This window comes from Falco peregrinus, chromosome 3, assembly GCF_023634155.1.
Source record: "Falco peregrinus isolate bFalPer1 chromosome 3, bFalPer1.pri, whole genome shotgun sequence".
Taxonomy (NCBI): Eukaryota; Metazoa; Chordata; class Aves; order Falconiformes; family Falconidae; genus Falco; species Falco peregrinus.
Window position 1 is genome coordinate 82,961,297 of NC_073723.1, and position 23,568 is coordinate 82,984,864.

At 41.3% G+C, this 23,568-nt stretch overlaps 3 protein-coding genes across 7 annotated transcripts in view; 2 read left to right on the forward strand and 1 right to left on the reverse strand.

Moving 5' to 3' along the window:
* Positions 1-240: 240 nt before the first annotated feature.
* Positions 241-10,905, forward strand: CFAP90 (cilia and flagella associated protein 90). Its single transcript, XM_055798679.1, has 3 exons — positions 241-491; positions 4,076-4,192; positions 7,662-10,905. Exons 1-3 carry the CDS (start codon positions 309-311, stop codon positions 7,839-7,841), a joined length of 480 nt encoding a protein of 159 aa, XP_055654654.1. The 5' UTR covers positions 241-308; the 3' UTR covers positions 7,842-10,905.
* A 133-nt stretch (positions 10,906-11,038) lies between these two features.
* Positions 11,039-19,929, reverse strand: FASTKD3 (FAST kinase domains 3). Of its 3 annotated transcripts, none has more exons than XM_055798674.1 (7): positions 19,822-19,929; positions 17,853-19,310; positions 15,500-15,585; positions 14,735-14,897; positions 13,493-13,562; positions 12,099-12,213; positions 11,039-11,329 (listed from the first exon to the last, which is right to left on the reverse strand). In XM_055798674.1, the coding sequence occupies exons 2-7, from the start codon at positions 19,279-19,281 to the stop codon at positions 11,219-11,221; spliced, it is 1,974 nt and encodes a 657-aa protein (XP_055654649.1). In that variant the 5' UTR covers positions 19,282-19,310; positions 19,822-19,929; the 3' UTR covers positions 11,039-11,218. The 3 variants fall into 3 exon arrangements, with proteins under 3 accessions (XP_055654649.1, XP_055654648.1, XP_005239792.1); XM_055798673.1 differs by having other exon boundaries at positions 19,710-19,847; XM_005239735.4 differs by lacking the exon at positions 19,822-19,929 and having other exon boundaries at positions 17,853-19,529.
* The window catches only part of MTRR (5-methyltetrahydrofolate-homocysteine methyltransferase reductase), a 32,515-nt gene continuing 28,866 nt past the window's right edge, over positions 19,920-23,568 (forward strand). Inside the window, exons 1-3 of one of the 3 annotated variants that reach the window (XM_055798676.1) lie at positions 19,926-20,064; positions 20,423-20,619; positions 21,018-21,156. In XM_055798676.1, coding sequence (XP_055654651.1) covers positions 21,116-21,156 — 41 coding nt within the window. In that variant the 5' untranslated portion in view covers positions 19,926-20,064; positions 20,423-20,619; positions 21,018-21,115. Of the gene's footprint in view, positions 20,065-20,127; positions 20,313-20,422; positions 20,620-21,017; positions 21,157-23,568 lie in introns of those variants that run through there. The other 2 variants (XM_055798677.1, XM_055798675.1) reach the window with 2 other exon arrangements.

A 23,568-nucleotide genomic window follows, 5' to 3' on the forward strand; every position in this document is an offset into this window, starting at 1 on the left:
CAATACCGCCCTGCCGGAGCGCCCTGGGCTCCGCCGGGGCCGCAACCACCAGAGCCCAGCCGCGCCGCGGGGCTGGTTCATGTCGGGCTGCCTCAGGCTCGGGGTCGCGCCCGGGAGGGGCTTGGCCCGCTGCCCCCCGCGCCGGCAGCTCGTTTGGCGGCGCTACGGGACACCCTGCCGGGCCCATACCCCCGCCGCCCGGGCCCATACCCCCGCCGCCCGGGCCCGTACCCCCGCCGCCCGGGCCCTGCCCCCGCCGCAGGCCACCCGCGGGCGGCGGCAGAGTGTTGCCGGGTAACGGCGGCAGCATGGCGGTCCCCGGCCCAGCTGCGGCCCCGGTGACGGGAGGGCCAGGACGGCCGGAGGAGGCACCCGGTAGCGCGGCAGGAGGGAGGCGGCAGCCTCCCCTCTCTGCCCTCTCCGCCTTCAGCCACGTTCCGGCCAGGCGGGAAGGGCCTGCGGAGCTCAGTTACTTCCACCGGCCGGCCAAGGTGAGGCGGGAAGGCGGCGAGCCGGGGCGAACCGGGGCCTGGCAGGGCCGCAGGGCCGAGCCTTCCCCTGGGTTTCTGTGCAGCGGTGCGTGGTCCCTGTTTCTGTGCAAGGGCGTCGTGAGGGACCTGGTCTGGCAGATGCCTAAGAAAATCCCACTAATATCTCAAAGAGCAGCAGAAACACCACTCGTTAGTGGCGAGTAAGGCTATTTTGTGTCTAAACAGCAGGTTTCATCTGGATAGGCCTTTGTGAAGTGTAATGAGTGTTTGCTACTTCTGGATGTAAAATGAGGGTAATGCCTTCCACTGGATGGCAAGGGAGACGTGGTTTGCCAAGGATTAAAGACCAACCAAAATGGGAGACATCTTTAGGGAGAACACTAGGAAAGGCATCATCTGCCACTAGGGCTGGATGCAGCACCTTTGTTTTTTCTGTTAATGCACACTCTTGGGAACCCTTTAAAAAGAAAGTGCTTTGTTTTCAAAAGGTTTTCAGTGTGCACTGCACAACTTTTCTGTATGCTCAGCTTTAATAAAGAAAATAGAGCTACTCAAAACACTAACAGCAATATATGCCTTGATAACTGAATGCTTCTGAAGGTGTTGCACTAACTTGTGGTAACTCAAGCAGACTAGTAAGGTGCCTTACTCCTCAATCTCTGCTGCATTATATCACCCTTTTTCCTCATTCTCTCTATCCTCATATTTAAAACCAGAAATGAAAACAATCTTACACCTTCAGCCTCAGCTGGGCTACACTTCCTGGGTGAAACCTTTTTCTCTCTGAAAAGTGTCATATGAGACATTGAACTTAACTCATTTTTTCCTCCAAAAAAATAACATGAAAAAATTCTGAAATGTTTGTTATATCAATGTAATGCATCAATATTAGGCAATGTGTATTTACTTATAACAATAAATACACCCCATGAATGTCCTCCCCACCCAAGTGATAGGCTGCTGATTACACAGAGCACTGGGCAGCGAGAGGACTGGTGACTTGTGAGAGTTTGCAGGTCTATAGTCCTGGAATGTGGGCAGGTTACAGACCATAGTACAGCACTGGGTATTAAAGGAACAGCAAATTTCCTGCATTGACGGGGTGACCCTGCTGAAAGACAGGTAGACGTGTAATGTCAGACCCTTGCGTGTTGATTTCAGCATTACCTTGGGAAGGTGCTCTGAGCCAAAGGCAAGCGGGCACAGTCAGTGCCATACTTAACAAAACATGGTAGGGAGAGCACAAGAGTAAGGCTAGGGCAGGTCAGAGGGCTGGCATGGTGCACTTGTGACTAGTGGAGCTCTCAGTCTATCCAATTTGCATGGAATTAGCAAACATATGGTAGAGTTTTTGCTTACAATATAAAGTCTGTTTTCACATTCCCAGTGACCTGGTTTGTGGAAAATGCTGCTCCAGTGGCATGGAAACAAAAAGCGGTAACAGCTGTTTAATAGGTTTCTTCACAGCACAGGCCATAGCCACAGGGGAGGAAGCAGATTCAACCCATTCTTCTGTCCAATTAAGGAATTAGATCATTTGAAATTTTTTATTTATACAGGAAAAGGAATTTCGTTTGTTTTTGCAGCTTAAATACTTAAAACCAACTCTGTGTCAGAGACTGAAGCAGAGAGAAATAAAATGAGGATGCGCTCAGCAAATGGCCAGAAGCCAGAAATTCCTACCTTTTAATCCCTTAGCCTACAGTTCCTCCCTTGATTGCTTTACATCAGTTACTGTAGATAGTTTGTGCAGTATTTCTTCTTCTGTGGCATGGAGAAAGCTATTACCTATTTTATGTGTGTCTGGAATGTTAATGAATGTTTGCAAAGTGCTTGGCTTTAGTAGAGTGCTTAGCTTCAGTTGCAGTACACAGAGGATGCCCACTCTGAGTGCAAATTTATTATCTGCTCTGTGTGAGCCCCTGGCTCTGAAGGGTTTAAGAAACAGCTCACCACCACCACCACCACCCAGGCCAGCTAAGTCAGCATTTGACAACAAAGAGAAACAACAGCCAAAGTTTATCAGTGTATTGAGCACAGAAGCGTTTCCTCTACGCATCTGGCAGAAGATCTTAAACAGACCATCCGGGACAGGGCTAATGTTTAACATAACAGGCTGGCTACCTATCTGTGAGTTTCAGAAAGGGTGACTTATCCGCTGTTACACAGGTAACGAATAATGGACAAATAATACCATGTGATTAAAAACAAAGGAGCAAATAACATTCCCAGTGGTTAGCACAAATCAGATGCCCTCTAAAATTCTGAATGAAACTGGTAGTGTGAGGAGGAAAGGAGAAGCAAGAAAACACAGAACAATAGTAATAGTAGTAGTAGTAATAATAATAATAATAACAATAATAATAATAATAGTGACAAATTAGATGCAGGATGCTCTTGAACATGCCTGAAATAATTCTCTGGGGCTTGATGTTTTCTGAGAAATGATGGGATGGATAGGTTAAATACCAAACCACCTCTCTCCTCTTGGCAGAACCAAGCAATGGAGATACCCTTCCAAATGAAGCCTGTGATTACAGCAGTGCCTCACTAGCACTCTTAACTATGGTTTCCTTTCAATGGAATCATTATAGCCTTCATGACCTGCCCTGACTTGACTATTTTTGGAGGATAGCATTGTAAATTGTAAGACTCAAGATACAGGAGTTTTTCAAAGGCTAAATTTGGCACACTGTAAAATTAGAGGTAAAAAAAAGCCCAACAAAATGCACAATTTTTCAAATTTGTAGTCAGCCCTGCACAAAACCAGTGATTGATTGACATATTTACCAGAATATAGACCTTTTAATAAAGTTCATTAACTAACAACAGACAGCCTACTTCAACAGGGTATTTTGCTTTTGTTTCCTTAAAAACTTTTTGGTTTTGAAATTCCTTTGACTCCATTGATGAGAACTTCTTGATTGGATTTAAAAAATGCATTTGTTAGCAGATCAGATCCTTAATCTTATGCTTATCTTTAATGTTGCTTATTTGGATGCAATTATGTCAACAGGTATCATAAATACTATAAAATTATGACTTGGGGTGTGCTGTATTTTCATATGTGACAGATACATGCATACTACTGGATCACAGGGTTACCTGTTTCTGAACTCTTCTCAGTTCTGCTTTAATCAAAAATCAATTAGTGATTCCACTGCAGGATACCTTTGTCTTTTTCATAACAAATGAATCTTGAAAATGCCTGCGTTCCTTTTACGTTACAGTGCCAGATCATTTGACAAAAAGATGAAAGAAGTTCAGAAAGTTAAAACAAATAAAGCAGTTAAATTTCCTAAAGTTACAACAGATTACAGGGAAAAAATGAGGTAAATGGCCACAAGGGAAATTTCAGAGCTGAACAGACTTAAAAAAAGATACCACCTGTCATTAGGTAATTTTTATTGCAGACTGTTCCAAAGCAGTGACCCAAACTTGCCAATGGTAGCTCAGTACTATTACAATTGTCATCATCTAATGCTGTATGTGCACTGTTTAAGTATTGATTTGACTACAGATATTCTGTAACCTGTGAAGTTAAGCAATACTGTGAATTAACCATTTCCCCCCCTTTTCTCAAGACAGGAGATGTTTCCACATATGATGCCATTTTTAAAAGACCAGAGGGCTACAACAAAAATCTTCACCGGTGTGACAGACAACATGCGAAGAGTCATGGTCTTAACATTAATGAGGAGGTAACCCTTTGATAAATTCGTAATTATCTTTGTAATTTTTGACATGGCTGGAAGCTATAGGCATTGTTTTGCCCTATATGCAGCCTATATGGTAGCAAAGGAATCAGAAGGAGGACATTGTCTTCAGCTTCGAGGTTTAGGTGAAGGCATTAGCCAGTGAAGACATCTAAATTAGCTCCTGCTCTTTGGCATCCTGTAGATTTCCAGGTGACAAGCTATATGCAAGTTAAATCATGGGGAAAGAGACACACAGCAAGGCAAACCCTCTGTTACAAAGCTTCAGGGTCACTGAGAGTGACTTCTGAATTGTCTGTGTCCCTCCAGTTCGGGTAGTCCTGCAGTATTTCTCTGATACTTGAAAAATCTCCCCGAGAGGTTTGGATTCAGGGGCTGCAACTCAAAACATTGTCCTCTGGCATCCACCCTCCCTGTGCCAGCACTGCTGAGAGAGCCCAAATCACTGAAGCTGGTTAGTTTGTTACGCAGACTTAAACCAGGTTGCCCTACAGGAAGGAAGTTCATAGGGAGCTAGTGCAAAGGAGGGGTCAATCAGAAGACCATGGACATGCCTGGAAAACACTGGGCAGAGCATTCAAGGCCAGCAGAATGTGGGTTTGGTGTGCAGCCTGATAGCTAAGGGAGGATACAACCATGTTTTCAAAAAGCTGCCTTGAAAACAGAAATACTGTAATATATGTACATATATATACGTATGTATTTTTCCACGCAGCATCTGAATAATACACATACATACACAAGTGTGTATGTATATACTTATATTTGTACACACACACACAGAGCCTACATAATGGCCCCATAATCCCAATTGGTTCATGGGATGTAAAGAGATGGGTAGGCTAGGAATGGCTGCCTGTACTGTTGATTCTATATGATAAAGATGGAAGAAGGAAGAGAGAGACAAAAGTTAAAATTATTGTAATCATGGTGTAATAAAACAAAGGCCACTGCGTGTAATTAGTCTCACTAGCAGCTCTGTACACCAGACATTTCAGTGCAAGTGCATAGCCATTCAGCTCCGTCAGAGCGTAGGCAGTATTAGGTGCTCCCAAGGGACTCCCAGGAGTGCCCATTACCAATCACCTGCTCAAGTCTACTAACTCAGCTGCAGATCTCCATGAGGCTAAAAGCTATGTAAATGACTACTCCAATTAAAAATGAGTCCAAAACAAAGCCAACTCCCCTCCCCAAATACCAAGTCCAACCTCCAACTGGGAAATTTGTGTAGAAACGGTTTATCAATGCAGAGTTAAGTTTTTTTACTGAGCTCTTGTGTCAACAAAAACTCACTTTCCTGCCAGTTTGCTTCCTAAAACAATTATGGATGGGCCAGAATTCATAGCAGCTCTGCTGGGCAGTGCATGCAAGGGACTCTGCCTGAACAGATGTCCCTTAATCCAGTGCTTTAATTAGCATGGAGACACATGAATCCCACAGCTGTTAAATGTTATAACGCGATCCTCCTGCACGTGATGACACCTAACACCGGACTTACCCATAACTAAGTGCAGGTTACATACTCAACTCATGCTCTTTAATTACCTCAGTGGCCCTCACAGACTTTACGTAATAATAACTATGTTATAAAACATAATAAATAAAAAGGCCACAATTGACATCTTTCTAGTACAACAATGAAAGCAGACAGGCTGAATCCACCACAGTACACTGCTTTCCTTGAAGTCAAAAAAAACCCCGACTACAAGTAAGCCCTTCATTTCCTGCAGAGAGCCTGGGTGTACCCAGGGAATCCAAGACTACAGTCACAGGTACTGGTTTAGCTACACATCGCACAGCAATGGCAGCGGAGTGTTTGCACAAGGCTGCCATTGCTGATTTCAAGTGTTAATAGTGCTAGAATTACATGCTGCGAAGGCGTGTAGTGGGATGCTTCCTAGCCAACTGTTGGAAAATCTGAAATCTGCTGAATGCTGAACCCATAAAGATGAAATGCCACTGTGCACAGTCAGCACTGTGCTACCAAGGATGCTGAAAACTGAATCTTAATTATTTAAAGGGAACATAAACTATTGGAATTTCATACTGCTGCCCATCATTATCATTGTAAACCCTGTATTGCTAGCAGTCTTTCTTGATGGTACAAAGACTGTCATTTCTCCTTTTTCAACATTTAACCACAACTGGGGTAGGGGAGGGAATGGTCTTATTTTTTGCCTGCCACTCCTCTTGACTTGTTTTTTGTTCTCGTGGGGTTAAAAGTTGGTGTACTGAATAGCTTTTAATGGAGTGGAGCAAGGTAGGCAGGAAGGGTTGGGGAGAATCTTGGGGGATGAATGGGTGTTTTGGTATGGATTTTTCTGTTAGGTTTTGTTTATTTGTTTGTTTGTTTTTATAAAGGGTTTACAGCATCTCCCCAAGAATGTCAGGTCTAGTTCTGCCCATGAGTCTGGAATGTCTCTCAGCTGACTGCCCTGCTATGAGAACCCTCGATCTGTGCTCCCACCTGCATCCTTGCAGGAAACACAGGGGCTCATGAGCTTCATGGGTGCTGTCATAAATGGTGATATGGCTCAGACTTGTGTCTGTTGTAGCAAAGAATCATTTGTTGGTACTTGAATTGTAGTGTTGTGTCCACGGCCTAATACATCTCAGACTTTTGGCTAGGGAAAGAAAAAAATATCCTGTCTTTCCCTTCTGAGTGCAGAGCTGCACATTGCTGTAGCACAGGAAGGAACTGCAGATTGCAGATTGATTGCACAGTCACTTAAAGTGCAGTTTACCAAGAACAAGCTTAAAATAGTCTTTTCTTGGTTGGGTTACTTTTCACAAAGACCATTTCCTATCATTGCAGAGCAGTCATTTCTGTAATCTTACAGCAACAAGCATTTTTAGTAAAACCTTTCACTGTACAAAAAAATACAGTAGTATATGCTTTATGTACTTCAGGGAAACCTTGCATGGACTAGTGGTTGCTCAGGGTTTCCTTTAGGCTTTGATTTTTTCCATGTGGTGCTTTCACTGAACTGTGCAAGCAGGGTAGGTGTTCCTGTAACAGGGGAAACAAATCAGATCTATCCTATTTTTCAAATGAATCATGCAAGTCAGTGCACAAGAAAAATAAGAATGAAAATAAAATCTGTGTCACTTTGCCGTAACAGCATTTAGTTTGCCCATAATTATATATATAGTAATTGTGTTCGTGTGTATGTGTGTGTAAAAAATTATCAGTCCACAGTAACTCATGGCACACCACCATACATTATCTCCCTGTCATCTAGTTATACATTCATGATTTATTAATATACATAAAAAGCTAGGTCAGGGATGGAACAGTGAGAGTGTAGATCACTGCTAAATAAATATACATCCGTATAGCAGAGGCTATACAGTTGTCTTGTTATTTTGCCCCTGGCCACAGCACATTTAGCAATAGAAAACTGCCAAGTATTCACTCTGATTTTTTTACAAGGAGACTTTTATATTTTCACAGGAAATGGCAAGACCTGTTGCTGTTTTGTCATCTTCAGAGCATGGGAGACGCATAAATAAGCCCATAGAGCAGCCAATCAGAGATCACACAAGGATTAATCATGTGCAGGCAGAATTCTACAGGAAAAATGGCATCACCTGCTTATTGGAGAAACCTCCTCCAAGCCTGGATCCATGCTAAATCTCTTGTATCTGTCATTGCCAGAAACATTTATGTGGAAAAAAAGACACTTTGCATCAAAAAGCAATGTGGTGCTTTTTCCTTTACATTTTAGTTAATGAGAATGATTTGGATTAAAAATAGGATGAAATAGCAGCTGTACTTTTCCTCATGCTGATTCAAATGCATGTCTTCTCCGTACAGTCTTGTAAAAATCTTACAAAGAGCAGCATCAGCAGGAGCTGAACATTTTATGCAGCAACATTGGAAGTGAAACCTGTTGGGTCAACAGCTGTCTCTGTGCAACTTCAGGCAGAGCTTGTACGTAATTATTCACAGACTTAACATTTAAGCAAGTCTGCTCCTCAAGGTATCAGTGGTCATTGACTTCTTAATCCTTACAGTGTTACTACAGAATTGCAAGGTGTCATTTTATCTGCACAATGGCTGCAACAGGGTTTCAACCTAGATTTTCCAAAATGGATGGGCTTACCCATAAATGGGAAGAAACGAAATTATCTGACTTCCAGAAGAGCTTTAGCAGTTTCAGTAGACTTCAAGTGGAAGTCAAGTTAAAGGGAACTTCTGAGGACTTAGCATTTAAATAGACAAAATCTGGGCTTAGCTGATTGCAGACATCCATTTATCTAACTTTCACTATACAAATGGTGTCTGAGGGATTAATCTGTTCAAGAGTGTCACAGGAATCTTTAGTTCTCTATCCAATGCTGAAAAAAGTAAACAACAACAAAAAAGTAATACTAGCAGAACAAGCACTAAATAGTTTGGTAGAAAGAATGGGAAAAAAAAGGATTTGAGCAGTAGTCATTTAAAAAGCCTGTTTAGAGTAATTGTCTAAACCTGCTTAAACATTTAGTGCCTTGTATTCTGACTGAATCCAGTACTAAAGTTTTAAGGTCATTGCAGGAGAAGGAATACCTCCTGCAGGGTATGCACCAGTTTGATTCTCAAGAGCCATTGATCTTGTTGTTTAAATCACAGGCAGTATTGTTCAAAAAGGAACAGCAGCCAGACTGAACATACCAGAGCAAGGACTGGAAGTCCACAGCATTGTCTGACACTGGAGTTCTGTCAGGTACTTACAAATAGAGAACCTGCATCACTTGTGAACACAGTGAGTCTCCTCATAAAAAATAATAAAACCAAAGAACTTCTTAATCTGGGGCCTGGATAAGGAATAGCACAAGTGCAATCAATAGCACTTGTTTGGCCTGATGTGAGAAGCAGAGCACAATTCTGAGAGGTGTTTGTTACTTTCATTATTCATGACCTGCCAGTTCCTCTGTATTGAATGAGCTAGGGACAAGAAGGCAGTAACTGCTACATTCCATTTCAATAATAAATACTTTGTTAAACAAATCCAACAGCATTAAAGAATTAAGCATTTAAGTAATCACAGGAAGAACAAAGCGCGAAGGAGATGATGTTTTCTAACAATACCAGAATGCTTTTTTAAAAACCAGTATTAAATGTATACCAGCGAAGAATGAGGTAGAATATGGCCATATTCTAGGCAGGTTATTTTTAGTTTGGGACAGTCAGTACAAATTACTTCTTTCTAGTCTTACTACGTTTAGCGTTTGAAAAACTACTGGAAATCAGATTTGTTTGAGAACACCACCACCTTCTGGCCTGTGTGAGAAACAGGCATCACCAGCTCACTTGCACCGCGGAGCATCATAAATCATCAAAACACCAGTATAAGTTTTCCTATCTCATTTCTTTGCTTATGTCGCCCCCCTTCTCTTTCAGTCCTTTCTCATCCCTCCTCACTTTGAAGGCTTTTCACAGGTTGGTCCTCCCACTTGTTTCTCATTCAGGTCTGAGTGGTTGACTTTTTCCTTCAGTGCTCACTTTCAAAAGAATACCTTGAGGATTTCTTCTATCAGGGAGAAGTTCCTTATATATGTCTGCAAAGACATTTCAGTCGTCCTTCAACGTCTCTTTTGCCAGGATGACAACTGTTAGGTTACCTATGTGTTGTAAGCTTCCTGTTACACTGTTGGAAAGTACCTCATTACCTCTTGGTGCTCCCTCACCTGTCAGTGAGTACAGTGCCATATTACTGTGAGTAAGGGTTTTCACACATGCAACAAATTAACACTAACAGAATGCATGGTATGGTGCAATGTAAATAATATTTTGGATCTGGATTTTGTATCCAAAAATCTCCAGGGATTGCTGGGACAATTGACAGACATCTGCAACTTACAAATTATTAACAGTAGCCTTGGAGGAGAAAAAATAGCCATGCTTTGTATCCACTGGTGAAATATACCGACTTCAAGGATGTAAAGTTTCACCTTTTTTTTTAATCAAATCATAACAGTTAAAATCAAACTAGGTGATGCTGGGAATTCTGCTTTTCTACTCATAAATAATAATTCCACACAGGACAGGAAGCACAAGCTAACGTGAAAATGTGTGTTACATGCCCATTCATCAAGTATACATTATGTGATTGGAATTAAGGCTATGTTATTTTCCTTTTGTCCATTTGTAAAGCAACACGCTGACCCAAGTTGGGGTCACCTGTTCTAGCTGAAGTGGTTACTGGTTTCAGTTCTCAGTTCTACCCTTCTGCCAGAATTTATACCCATACATAAAAAAAGATGTCAGAAGAACTATGTCCTATGCACTTTAGAGCGTAATGAGTTTCAGTTTAGGCTTCAACAACAGGCAGTAAACTGAAGGAGCTCTAGAGTGCATACATTTAGACACTTTACCTAAAACTGCCTCCAAACACAAAATTACATATAGCACATACCCAAACATCAGGTGGCTCCCACACAGATAGCTGTGCAAGTCCACTACCCTGTGGCAGCTGTTCTTCTACAAAGTAAAGCAAATCTTTTTAATAAAAAATCTCTCATTTTCTGTAAGGCATTGCTGTTTATTGAATAGCACTGTTAAGTATGAGCAATAAGCCAATACTGCTTATGCAACTACTGTAAAGTTTAGTTTGCTACATGAACAGCTACAAGTAAATTGGACAATTTCTTCTTATACTGTCAAGAGAAGCCCTGATTGGTAGGTAGCATGGCACATTCTGTACATTCAGACCAGCCAGTATCCTTGAATAGTCACACCTGTCCATTTGCAGTTGTGAGTTAGAACCAGTGAAAATACAAAGGAAATGCAGCATTGACTGTCTGGCACTTACATCTGTTAACTTATAGTAAATACCAACACAAAACTTAAGAAAATATGTTGCTCTTTATTACTCTTTACATGTCAATTGTTCCAAATATTGGAAGGTCTCACATTCGGAAGGTCAAATGGTCTTAGGTGGTGTTATTTAGAAAACAGAACTGAATTGTTTTTCCAAGCACAGTATTCACATTTTATAGTACAGGAGGCCAACCTGTCATTTAATATTATTCTTCAGTGTCAGCAGCTGAGTCCGTGTTATGAGGAAAGATTTTTTTGTGTAGGTATTCTGCCATTTTCTTGGAATTCTGTAGACTCTCTATCTCAAAAAATGGAATCTGGAAACAAAACAAAGATTGCTGAACTTATATGTTAATAAACAACTGGGTAAGGTTGATGTTCATTAAGCAGAAGTAAAACTACACATCAAAGATTTGTCCATTTTGAAATTAAACATTTAATTCTAAGCATATAATTGATCTGTAAATCATCTGAATAGAGATTACTGTAAAACAAAGAGTCATATCCATTATAGGTTAAACTAGGTTAAACATAACGGAATTAGGCTTATGTGGTAAGTGATTATATATGAAAATGGCAAAAATCTAAAAGTAACTGGTTTGGTCCAAAGTATGTTTAAAGATAAAAATAGCCCTATTAATTCAACAGGTAAAATAAAGGATATACTCTGGTGTGAAAATGTTATTTATAATATAAAGCAGTTCTGGTTTTTTAACTACTCTTTTTAAACTTTGAATTCAGACCTTTTTGAAAAAGTATTTAATTAAAAATCCCAATTCTACTGAACTCTTAGACATTTTCCTTTAAGTCAAGATTTGGACCTTAATCACTGCAGAGAAGTACTCTTTCAAGCAGCCACTATTTGGTGGAAAACACAGGCAGAATACACATCCAAGGAAGAAAAAGGAATTTCTGTAACACCCTCAGAAAGGCAAAAGCTAGACAGAGAGAACATAACACAGAAAGGACAAGAGTACATCTGCCTTGGGAAGTAATTGCAACTATAGTTTTAAGCATTATAAAATATTCATTTTTCACTTGTTTTGTTAGCCAGAGCAAAAGCAAACCTCTGTCTTTGGACTTTACCTGTACAACTTCATAACCAAGTAACTGAAGATGTCTCTGTTTAATAGCTTCTTTTCCCAACAGATTGTGGCTATTAACGCAAAATCTATTTTGACCATCAACACAGAGGGCAATTCTAAAATGAAGCACAAGTGTAGTATATATTAAAAAAAAAATATCAGTTATTTTAACCCCCACAGCTACTGCAGTTCTTAAGAAACATGAGACAATACCTCCCATCTTAGTCCCCAGTACCTCTCAGAATTAGATGATGGAAGTTACCTAGTTCAGGTCAATTTAAATCACTCAGTTTAAAGGGTGAGAGGGGAAAAGCCTGAAGCTTAGTGAAATTGATCTGTAAAGCTTATTTATATGCTCTGAACAAAAATTACTATACAAGTTAATGAGAGCTTGACATTTTTAATGCTACTATTGGTAAGCTATTTTGAATTCTTCTAGTAAAAAACATACAAATACATGTCTCAGCTTGAAAACATTTCAGCAGCTAAATTAAACTTATTAGTGTACCTGTTAATCCTGTCAGAGTTCCAGTTAAAGGTAAGTTTAAGTTAAACCTGTACATATGGATGGCAGCATCATGGATTAGAACTATATTTTTTTCTCCTTGGTGATAAATATCACATCAACTTAAACCAAAATTTGTACATCCACTGTAAAAAAACCTGCTTATATTTTCAGTATGTTAAATATATTGTGACCTTATTTACACAACAGCTACAATTTAAAAAAAAACAAAGCCCATTCTTAAACATTTAAGCAAGGGATTTTTTAAAGAACCTGTATTAGTCTTGTGAAGGTTAAACTGGAGAAAATGTAACCTTTTCAAAGACTTTTGCTTTATCCACAGAAGGGCCATTGCAAATACTGTGCAGGCAGGTTGCTTAACTTTGTATCCAAGGTTTCTCGAAGTAATTGTTAACACATTCTTTAAACACCTATGCCTTTTTCAATAAAAACCAGCATCTGTAGCAAATATCCTCATTACACAGGATTCCTTACAGAAGTAAATCTGTGAACTCAAACCAGCTTAAACTGTCTTAAATCTATGCAGACATGCTCAATTAGAATTAATTTGGTTTTAGTTTGAAAATGAATTACAGAAGATCAAAATACATTACTATAAGCCAAATCAGGATCACTTTGATCCTGACTGTCACTGGATAGAGAGACTAATTGTCTGACACTGCATAGTCAGGGGGCAAAACAACGATGAAAAAGTAGAGATATCAAATTTTGCCAACTTTTTCCTTTTGCCAGTGGTTTCAATGTGAAACCTGAACTTTTTTGAGGTCAATGGCAAAATGCCAATTAGCTTAAGTGTCATCAGTTTCACCCTGGATGTTCTTTATCAATGCTAACCAACATTTTACCAGCGGTTTCTTTTCATCACTTACCGTCTGTGTACCTCTTCACATTGGGCAGCAGGCAATACAAAACCTTCTTCATCTAATTTAATCTCAATATCTAATATAAATGAAAAGAGAACTGACATTAAAACTCAATTCATATTAAAAAGTTTACTGTAATTCTCATCCTCTTACAGTTCATTGTTTTACAAAATAAGTAAAATACTATCACAATACTTTTTTCTGAATCACAGATGCTTGTAAACATGTGTATAGGCTATTTAATAAATGAGTGATGATAAATAACACTTCAGCCTTTCATAATGCTAACAGCAAAACAGTATTCCAAGTCCACTAAAACCCATAACATAGTTAAATGGCACTTTGCTGGGCTGGCAAGACCTCTGAACTTTGAGGGTTTAAGGAGGGAATATCTATCTCTCTCAATGCCACCCCTGCTACACCCTTATTTTTTCTCACTAACTCCCTAATTTTATAGATTATGCCGATTTTCATGTAGAGATTTGGACCTAAACCCTGCCAACTTCAACCCCATGTGTAAGCTAAAATGCAGAATAATTCTGGAATCATCACTCTCATTTCCTATTTTTTTTTAAATCTCTCCAATGTCCATGGAGTCCAAGAGACCCTTCCCTCAACACCTTGTTGATCATGCACTCCTACTGGACACACATCTTTCTCCATCATTACCTTCCCTGTTTCCTTTGCTGGCACAAGAAACACTGTTTTACTCACTCTTTCAGTCCACAAACCCCCAGTGACCACATATAATCAGTAGTTCTTGCTAAGGGGAGAGAGGCCAGCTGAGCAGGGCAGAGAGAGGGCTGACAACCTTCCAGCTCTCCCTTTCTCTACTCACCACCAAAGCAGAGATCAGGCAAGTGGTATTGCCTCATTTTGATTTACATTATACAAATTGTTGGTAGGATAAGTAAAAGAGGAGCTGATAGTAAAAATACAGAACATAAAAGTTAGTAGCTATTTTCAGTGCAAACTGGCTGTGTAAATTCCAAGTAATACTGCAGTTCTTTTCCCTCCCTGTTCTTCCTGATTTTCAAAATGCATTTACTTAAAAGTTCCTATGACATCTCCTCATTGCAGACCTACAGAGTTTTGTATTCCAGTTTACTTTTTCTCTATTTGCACAATGTAGAAGGCCCACAAAGGGAATAAAATCAACCACTTTTTTATTTCTGGAACACAACAGAGCCTAAAGTTCTGACAGCATAAGCACATTTTTCATTATTAATCTAAAGAAATGTTACTTACCAACTGTATAGAAATATGATGTTGATACCTCTGATGCAAAATATATTCTTTTTTTCAGCAAATAAAGTAATCCAGTCTTCACCCTTCTCAGAAGGTGAACATCCAGAGAACTGTGAGGCACGGGAAAGGCCTTTACTTGATACTTTGGAAGGAGTTTGGGACCCTACGTAATGACAGAAATCAAACAAAAGAAAAAAGGGAGATAACATGTTCGTAATTACCTCACATTAATGTAGCAAAATGTATTCTGTGCATTTCAAAGCCATGTTTATTGAGAAACTTACAGTCTGAGGTCTGATCTGCTGGAAACTTACAAAACCAAACCAAACCAAACCCAAAACAACCACCAGAACAACATCAGCAAGCTTCCATGCTATCGCCTTGAACATAACGTTCATGAGAAATGCACAACTGCTCCCATTCCTCTACATTCAGGGGCCAACATCAAAGCGCCTGATCTCTTTTGTGCTCCAAGACTCCACAAATGAAACATAAAAACCAGAACAGCTGCTGGAAAAGTACTTGGAAATACACAAAAAGCACTTGATCTTGGAGCTATTCAGTTCCATCAAACATACAAATATATCAAGTCAAGCAAACAAGTAGCAATGCTTCATGTTTTTATTGGGGGGGGAGGGGCGGGAAGCTGTTCCATCCAATTCCAATGTTTTTATGGGGAAGACTGTCCTGAACTAATTATCTGCACTGCCCTAATGACCTTATCACCTCTTGTTAACATTAGTTCTATTTTCATATGTACCATACCTCATAAAATGGGCACTCCAGGGTAACAGTCAGAAAAAGCTGGGTTAGCTGGGACATAACAATTCTGTCCAAACCAGGTGGCTGAGCTGAAACAACAATATTCAGGTTTTCAGGTGCACCTTCAACAAAGTATCTTTACACAAACCATCATGCAGATGTTAGGAAAAGCTGTTCAGTTTAACACACAGGGAAGCAATTTGATCATTATCATTTTTGATCATCGTTGAATTAACAGAAAAATCAGTTGTGAAATAACATAGTTATTAAAATGAGGAAATGATTTATAGAAATAGCAACAAAAAACTCCATACAAGTAGCAAGATCTTAGTTAAGACTGTCATATTCTTTCACACACAAACGCACCCAAAAAAAAAAAAAAAAAAGAGTTCTGAGAGATGCAGGACGTTCTACAGGAAGGAATATGTTTGAGTTGAGGTCTTGGAAAAACATCCCATACCCTTATTCCCACAACCCCTTCTCCCCAAGTTATAATCCCAGGATCTCATTGTTTTGCTCAGGTTTGGGGTGTTGGTTTTGGGGGGTTTTTAACCTGAAAAGTAGTGGATTAAAACGGACTAATTTCTGGAGATTTGTCTACAAGTGTACACTTGAAGTATCTTTCATGTTATACGCAAAGTATTATTATAGAATGTAGTGTAAAGTGCTGATCGTGCAGGTCCATCTTTTCAAGTTCCTGTTCTGAAATTTGACCACTCTAGTGGAATGCCTTTATTGATTTAAAAGAACGTATCCACAGTAACCGGGTGCTGTGAGAACTTTAAAAGACATTCTGGTTTTTAGGACATGAGTGATGTCTGCTTCCTAAAAATCAAGCCCTTAAGGTATTTCATGCTGAACAGCTAAAAATTGAATGACCTAAGTTTCTAATCACTTTGAAAATTTGATCTTATATACAGTTTTATTAACAGAGCAATCTTAGCTGAGATCTTGAGAAAGTCACTCATCTTTCTGGCATAGCTTACATATCTCTATAATGCTGCTAGATATCCTTTACCAGCTAATACAGAATTACTTAAAATCTGTAGCTTACAACTGTGTTGTTTATAATACATTCGTGTCCATAAAATGCTGGATTATGCAATAGTTAGAGCTAAGGATAGGCTATCACATGGAGGATGTTCTAAAAGTTTACTAGTCTGGGTTAAAAAAACAATTAGGTGGAGGCAGCCCTTGCAAACAAGACAGTCTTAGAAGCAGTGGGTGAGCAGACTCTGAGATCTCCTAAGATGGGATAAAACATGAGGTAGATTTTGTTACATTTTGTTACATTTTCCTCATTTTGGTACAAGGCCAAGGATGGGACTGTAGTGCTTGCTCAGAGGTAGCAGGGAAAGGAGCTCAGGGCAGGGAACAAAGATGGGCACAGGAAGCCTCCACCAGAAGAGTGCAGTTGGCAGACAGGATGCCAGTGGAAAGAAGCATCACATAACCATAACAGATTCTAGATTAGAAGTAATTTAAAAGCCACGATGAAGCGCCAGTCTTCATGCTTTGTTAAAACATATGTGTGCCTTAGAATTCAATTTACAATTTTACCTAGATAATTAAAAAAAACATACCAGCCTATCCTTAACTGCTCACATTTATGATGCTGTTAAGTTTTACTGGTTCAGATCTTGCTTCTATTTTAATTAAGCCAACAATTATGCACTGCAAGTTATTTTTTTTAGCTTTATCCATTTAGCCTTTTCAGCTTTCACAAGCTGATCATAATACAATATGAAAGAGAAATACAACCAAGTTGGATGCAAGAATATAACAAAACAGTCCTTATCCTGAAACAACAGAAAAGTCAAGAGGACAGCACAAGGCCATACATGGTTCTACCTTACCCCCACCAACCGCCGGACCTGTCACAGGCTAGTGGAAAGTAAGGAATAAAGTACTAGTCCATTGCCTGTAAGGGATTCCTTAATTGAATCATAAGGCAAAACAGTATTTGAAAAACACATTTTGTACTGCCTGAGATTTAGAGATGCTGTGTATATAATTGTAACATGTTCTTATAAATAATTGTAATTTAAATTTCTTTTATCCCAATGCTACACCTCTCTAAACCCACTTCTCTCTAGAACTTGTACTAACCTTGACCAAAGTTTATAAGGTTATTTAGACTATTTTCAAACTCCTCTAAATGATTAAACTGAAAGATAACTGCAACTGTGACAATTAGGCAACAGTCTTTGGCCTCCTGATCGCTATTCTCCAGTCACCTTCATCAGGTCACTGTTGATGTGACAGATGAAAATGGTAAGGAATGGGCACTTGACAAAAGACACGCCACATAACAGAACAAAATGTGGAACATCACAAGAGAAACACTGCTCCTTACCTTGAAGCTGTTGCAGAAAATAGGGACTAAATATTTTTGGCAGAAAATTTACTGGATAACGCTGAATAAGGACACATGAGTGCAGCAGGTTCACCAAGGTGTGAGGCTGAAAGCGATTAAGGTGAGTATGCAGTATGGTTTCAAGCTTCCTAAACAGGGAAGAAGCACTTGGAGGCTGATAGTTAAGAGTCCCAAATGGTATAATGTACCCAGCAATCTGGTCAGTGGTAAATCTGTCAGCATCAGCAATGAAACTTTCTGCGACTGCATCAAAGATGGGCTTAGAAAGGATCATCTTTCGGCAGCAATACTGCATGACTTTACTGACTGTTTGAGGATGCAAGGTAAAGATGGACTTGGGAACATGTGTTTCCAGTGCCTCTGTGAAAATTTGTTCACCGTGTCCGAAGTATAGGAAGGCTTCCAGTACATTTACCAGTTCATCATCTGTGAAATACGGAATATGCTTCACCGAATGTTTACACAGTGCCGTGACTAAGGGAACTGCCCGAGTCTGATGAAGAACGACCAGTGAATTCAGTATTATGCTTGTGGACTCTGGGCTTAGCTGGGAAACTGTGGTTAAAGTGGCACTGTTCAGTCTGTTTAGCAAGTCTTGGTATTGTTTCCCTTCCCTAACAATCACCTGCAGCATCTTATAAACCATCACAATTTCCCTAGGGCTCCACTTCTCAATGTCTTTTTCTTGGATGTGGTTCATGATTTGTTGCAGCGTCGCACAACTTGGGCCCTCTAACTCCAGCAAACTCTCTCCAAGAGCACATAGATTTTTAACAGTCAACTGTCCTTTACCAAGCCGTTCCTCACCCTCTGAAAGCAACCTTGCCATCAGTGTACTCTGCGGATCTATACGTAGTTTTATCAAAGCTTGCAATGCATTCAGCAGCCCCGTGTTTGACAGTTTTGAGGATTCTAATTCAAACTGGAAGCATAATGCCCTGAAAACTTTGTTGTCTAACACTCCTTCAGGGTTTTTCAGACCATTGTGATCCACCTCAACTTCAGAAATTCTCTGCAGGGCTCCTGATGCCATAGTATCAGACATGACTTCCAGAGAGCTAAGGAAGTCAAAAATCTCTTTTGATGTACAAAGGCTGTTCAACTTCTTGAAAAATAGTTGTTCATCCATCCACACATTATTAGATTTAGTACAGCTCCCAGTGTCCCCACAAAGACACACAGTTTCATTGAGAGACTGTAGCCACAGTTGTACGTGATTTTTTCTACAAAGCATATACTGAGATTTGTCTTTGAAACACAGTGTCCTCATGGCTACAGAGCTACAGCTCTGGGGCTTTCGCTGCCCACTGATAAAGCTCAACCTTTTGCTTAGGGTTATCAAAATGGACCTGCTTGCTGGTGTGCTGGATGAATAAAACTGGAAACTCTTTCGGCTAATCAAAGCCATATTGGATCAAATGGGTTCTCAAAAGATACCTAGAAGAAGAAAAATACATATAAATACATTGTTTGGAAAACAGCACCGGTGTCTTTAAAAAGCAGCAAACACCACCACCACCCCGCAACATTTCAGCGGCTGGACACGACGGGGATGATCCCTCTCCCACGACCACCAGCACAAGGCAACGCAGAGCCCCCTCCGCAGCCGGGGGTCGCACACACACGCGTTCTCCCTAGCAGGAGGCGCACGGCCACGCGTCCCCGTGGGGGGGAGCCTGGGGCGTGGCAGCCGGGGGCGACGGGCGAGCCTGAGGGGCCAGGCGGCTGCGGCGGGGCCTCTCGCACCCCCTCCGCCTCACAGGCCCCACACCTACGGGCACGGCCCCGAAAGCGCTGCCGTGGGCCGAGGCGCGTCCCTCCCACCGCGGCGCCTACTGCTGCCCGCCGGGCCCGGGCCGTCGCGCCCCCTCCGTCCTCCTCCTTCCTGCGCCGCTGCGGGCACCGGGCGGTGGCGGGGGTCGAGCCGCGGGAGCGCGGGCGGCCTCACCTCCGCCGCCATGACGGGCAGCGCGGAGGCTGCCGGGAGCTTCCGTCGCTCTCCCGGCGGCAGCCTCGGGGCGCCCCACCGCCTGCCCCTGCGGGACCCGGCTCGCCTCACCCCGCCCGGCCCGGCCCGCCCCGGCCGCCTCCTCGCTGCCGCCCCGGACCGGCGCGGCGCGGCGCTGCGCGGGCCGTTGCGGAGCGCAGGGTGCCGCCGGCGCTTTGCCTCGGGAGTCAGATTGGCGCCTGCGTACGTATGGCTCTGAAGCGCGTCCTTCAGCGCAAGTGACCGCGTCCCCGCGGGCCGGCGGCGGGCGGGCGCTCTGAGGGGTAGCCGGGGGCCGGGCGGGAGGCGAGGGGGCCGGCCCGGCGGCGCCGGCTCTCGGGGGGCTCCTGCTGCTGCAGCGGCGTTCGGGCCTCTGCTGGCGGCCTGCCTGCAGCTCCCTAAAGTCGCCGTCCCCCTCGGGGACAGCTCCCTCCCTTCCCAGCGCCGTGCAGGTTGGTCCAAACAAATTTTTCTGGACGGAGGTTCAGCCCTGGGCCGTGGAGGGTTTTACAAGCAGGTTTCATTGAAGTTCTTGTGGGTTTTGTGTTTGTTTTGATCATAGAGTGAAAGCGATTCTCAGTAAGTCGCTCACTGTTAACAAAAATGGCCATGGGAATGCCTTCGTGGCTGTGACAGCAGGGTCTTGCCGCCTGGTTTAGAGCCACGCTGAAGTGTGCAAAGCTGCTGTGGAAGTTTCTTGCGTTTTTATCCTGTCCGTGGCCACGCAGTTTGACATTTGTGGTGGACCAGGCACACGAGGTACGTAGCTTGGCCTTACAGTACGGCTGTGTCATTGCTGGGGCCAGCACGGCTGGCTCAGGGAACATTCACAGGTGGCTTGTTTCCTCCTACAGTGTGTTCACTTATGGAGCTGATGGACTCCATGTTGTTCTTTTGCAGACCGTTAGTTTTCTGACTTCCAAGTACTGGAGCAGATGAGCTATAATTTGGAATTTCATCCGTAGTTTCATGTTAAGCTCTGGTTTGAGCCAGCAAATCCTGGACTGTTTTCGCAGCTTAAACATTGTTTTGTTTTTTGACATGTGATTACCAACACATCAACGTGTTAAATGCTGCTGGTGTGGTAATATATTAAATGTAGATCTCTAGAAAGCTCGATAGTCAATAATTATCATTTTTTCCACTCTTTATTCCAGCTGAACTCTCATCACATATGTGGAAGTGGCATATAGTTTGTGAAGAGTGTATAGTGCAGGAAAGCAAGAGCAGCGTGAGCAGCAGTATGTTCATCTGAATGCAAGTGCGTTCCTGCTTTATGATTACATTCACCTGCAGGTAGGCATGAGTACTTTTCCTTTCTTGATCAGTTTCTGTGTGAAACTCTTCCGGTTGATGACAAAGAGAAGATTCTCTCACAGGGAGAAACTCCTCAACTTGCGTAGTTTGGAATGAATAAGGATCAAAAAATTTTATTGATCTATTAATGAGAAAATTAACTGTCAGGCAGGTAATTAACTGTCAGGCAGGTAATTTAACTGCAGATTAATCAGTTAATTGAACTATATTTTCAAGATCAACATCAATGCAACAGATACAATACTAGGCACTTACAAATTGTTACTAAATGTCTACAGATATTTAAACAGCCTCTTAGATCAAATTGCAAGGATTTATCTAATTGTGTCCTCTGCCCATTCCACAAGCACACATTTGCACTGTTACATACACACATAGTCCTTTCCCTCAGGAGAGGATCTCAAGCACTAATCCTCTCTTCTAGCCACGTGAATTCTCTTGTTTACACATGCCTGCTGTGGGAGATGCGGTTGCTCTGACTTTTGTGTCTTTATGCAGTCTACTAGTCCACACACCAGTAAGAAAGCCCCCTGGCAAGGTCATATGTATACCCACAATATGGGTAGCTACTTTTTCCACCCTTTACTGTTACTGCACTAGCTGGAGTAGAAGCAGCTCACTGTCTTATGGGGAGGCTGCTCTCCCTGGCTTGGGCAAAGGTCATTATGTTGCTAGGGCAACACCTGTCCATGTCAAACCACACTGTGACTACTTTTCTTTCTGTTTCCTCTCCTCTCCCACTACTTCTGCAAATTTTAATGCTTTCTTATACATCCTCCCAAGATGACTCCTGTTTGAAGTCTATTGGTAATCCCCTGGCTATTATGTTGGCAGTTTACCCCTCAGCTTTTTCTGTATAGAAGGCTGCTGTCTTATGGTGTGGTCCCAGTGGAAACCTGATTATCTTTCTCCCTTTCTGAGGTGTGAGAAAGAATGTAGTAATGAAATGCTGCTTCGTCTTTATTTTCTCCATTTATAGTTGGGCATTGCCACCTGCTGTCAAGGGGAAAATTACATGACATGTGACTAGGATCAATATGTATTACTACAGGGATCTGGGGGTATTCAAACTATTCAAACTATTTCACATGAATCATCATAATTTGTATGGTATCAAATTTCTTCATGTTTCTTTTGGAGAAGGAGGGTGAAAAATCACTTTGTGAATTGTTTTGGCATACTTATTTCCTGTGCACATGCACATGAAGCCAGTTATTTAAATGACTTTAAATAAAGTGACTGTTAAGCTATATTAATATTTTTAGGTAATATAATGTAATACATTTAAAGTGAAAACTATAATGGAAAATGTCGTAGAACAAAATGCAATGAATGGAAGCCTTAACATTTTCTAGTAATTACACTTTTCATGGAATTCATGTGTAGTACAAGCACTGTACTCTTAAGTTGCCACTTAATTTTACCAGTTTTGATTTACAACTATGCTTAAAAAAAAAATAAATCTAATAGAGGAAACCTTTCACAATACTGTGGGGAGAGATATAGTGCCATACTAATATAGCGCAGTATTCTTCTTACACAGTTGAGCTGTGTTTTTTTCCCTTGAGAGAAACAGGAAGAAGATATGCCTGAGATTACTTAGCCACAGGTTTTCATAAATCATTGCATGTGGCTAGGACACTGAATGATTTCTGTAGTTGAATCCGTGTGGGAGTAATAGATGAAGTACAGCAAACTGGGCCCAGGCATGAGAAAAAGATTTGAAGTTTGGAAGTGATAATTAGTCAGTTGTAATTCTAGGCATTTGAGTTCTACTGCAGTTCCGTAGCAGCGACAAAATATTGATGGAAGATTAATTTGTAAAATATGCACGAGAGGTGCTAAATATGCACGAGAGGTGCTCTGCTTATCTCTCTCACAGCTTCTTGAAGCTGTCCTTACATATGTTGTGTTCAGTGTCAAAATCATGAAAGAAAACTCGCATTCAAACTTTCTTGGGAATGGATAAGGATATGCATCTCATTCAACCAATTGCTTACAAGACTTTGTGAGGGAATGGCATTTTATACTACAGCAGATTTCTTGAAGATGGCTTCCTATTTTTAGGAGAAACCTCCCAACCAGTCAATTCTGTAGTTGCACTTGTGTAAGAAGCTCATTTTTGAAATACAAAATGTAAAACTATGTGTGTGTTCTAAAATATAGACATAGTGGGCAATAAAGTGTAAAGGCATTCAGGCAAAAAATACTGATATCAGAAAAGAAGAAACTGAGAATTTTAATTTTTTCTTTTTTATTTTTTTTCTCAAGCATTGTAGTTTGACTTCACCAGCTCTGTGTTTTGTTCTGTTTTCAAATACATGTCAGAAAAGTAACCAAAGCAGTCACAGACTTACAGTGAAAAATATTATTAAGTAGTAAAAATAGTAT

Excerpts from the sequence above, each read along its gene's own strand:
- CFAP90 (XM_055798679.1), top strand. The coding sequence starts at position 309 with ATGGCGGTCCCCGGCCCAGCTGCGGCCCCGGTGACGGGAGGGCCAGGA. Across the intron at positions 492-4,075 it reads ACTTCCACCGGCCGGCCAAG|ACAGGAGATGTTTCCACATA; the intron begins GTGAGGCGGGAA and ends CCTTTTCTCAAG. Across the intron at positions 4,193-7,661 it reads GTCTTAACATTAATGAGGAG|GAAATGGCAAGACCTGTTGC; the intron begins GTAACCCTTTGA and ends ATATTTTCACAG.
- FASTKD3 (XM_055798674.1), bottom strand. The coding sequence starts at position 19,281 with ATGGCTTTGATTAGCCGAAAGAGTTTCCAGTTTTATTCATCCAGCACA. Across the intron at positions 14,898-15,499 it reads TGGAGTGCCCATTTTATGAG|GGTCCCAAACTCCTTCCAAA; the intron begins GTATGGTACATA and ends GTCATTACGTAG. Across the intron at positions 13,563-14,734 it reads ATCATATTTCTATACAGTTG|ATATTGAGATTAAATTAGAT; the intron begins GTAAGTAACATT and ends CATTTATATTAG.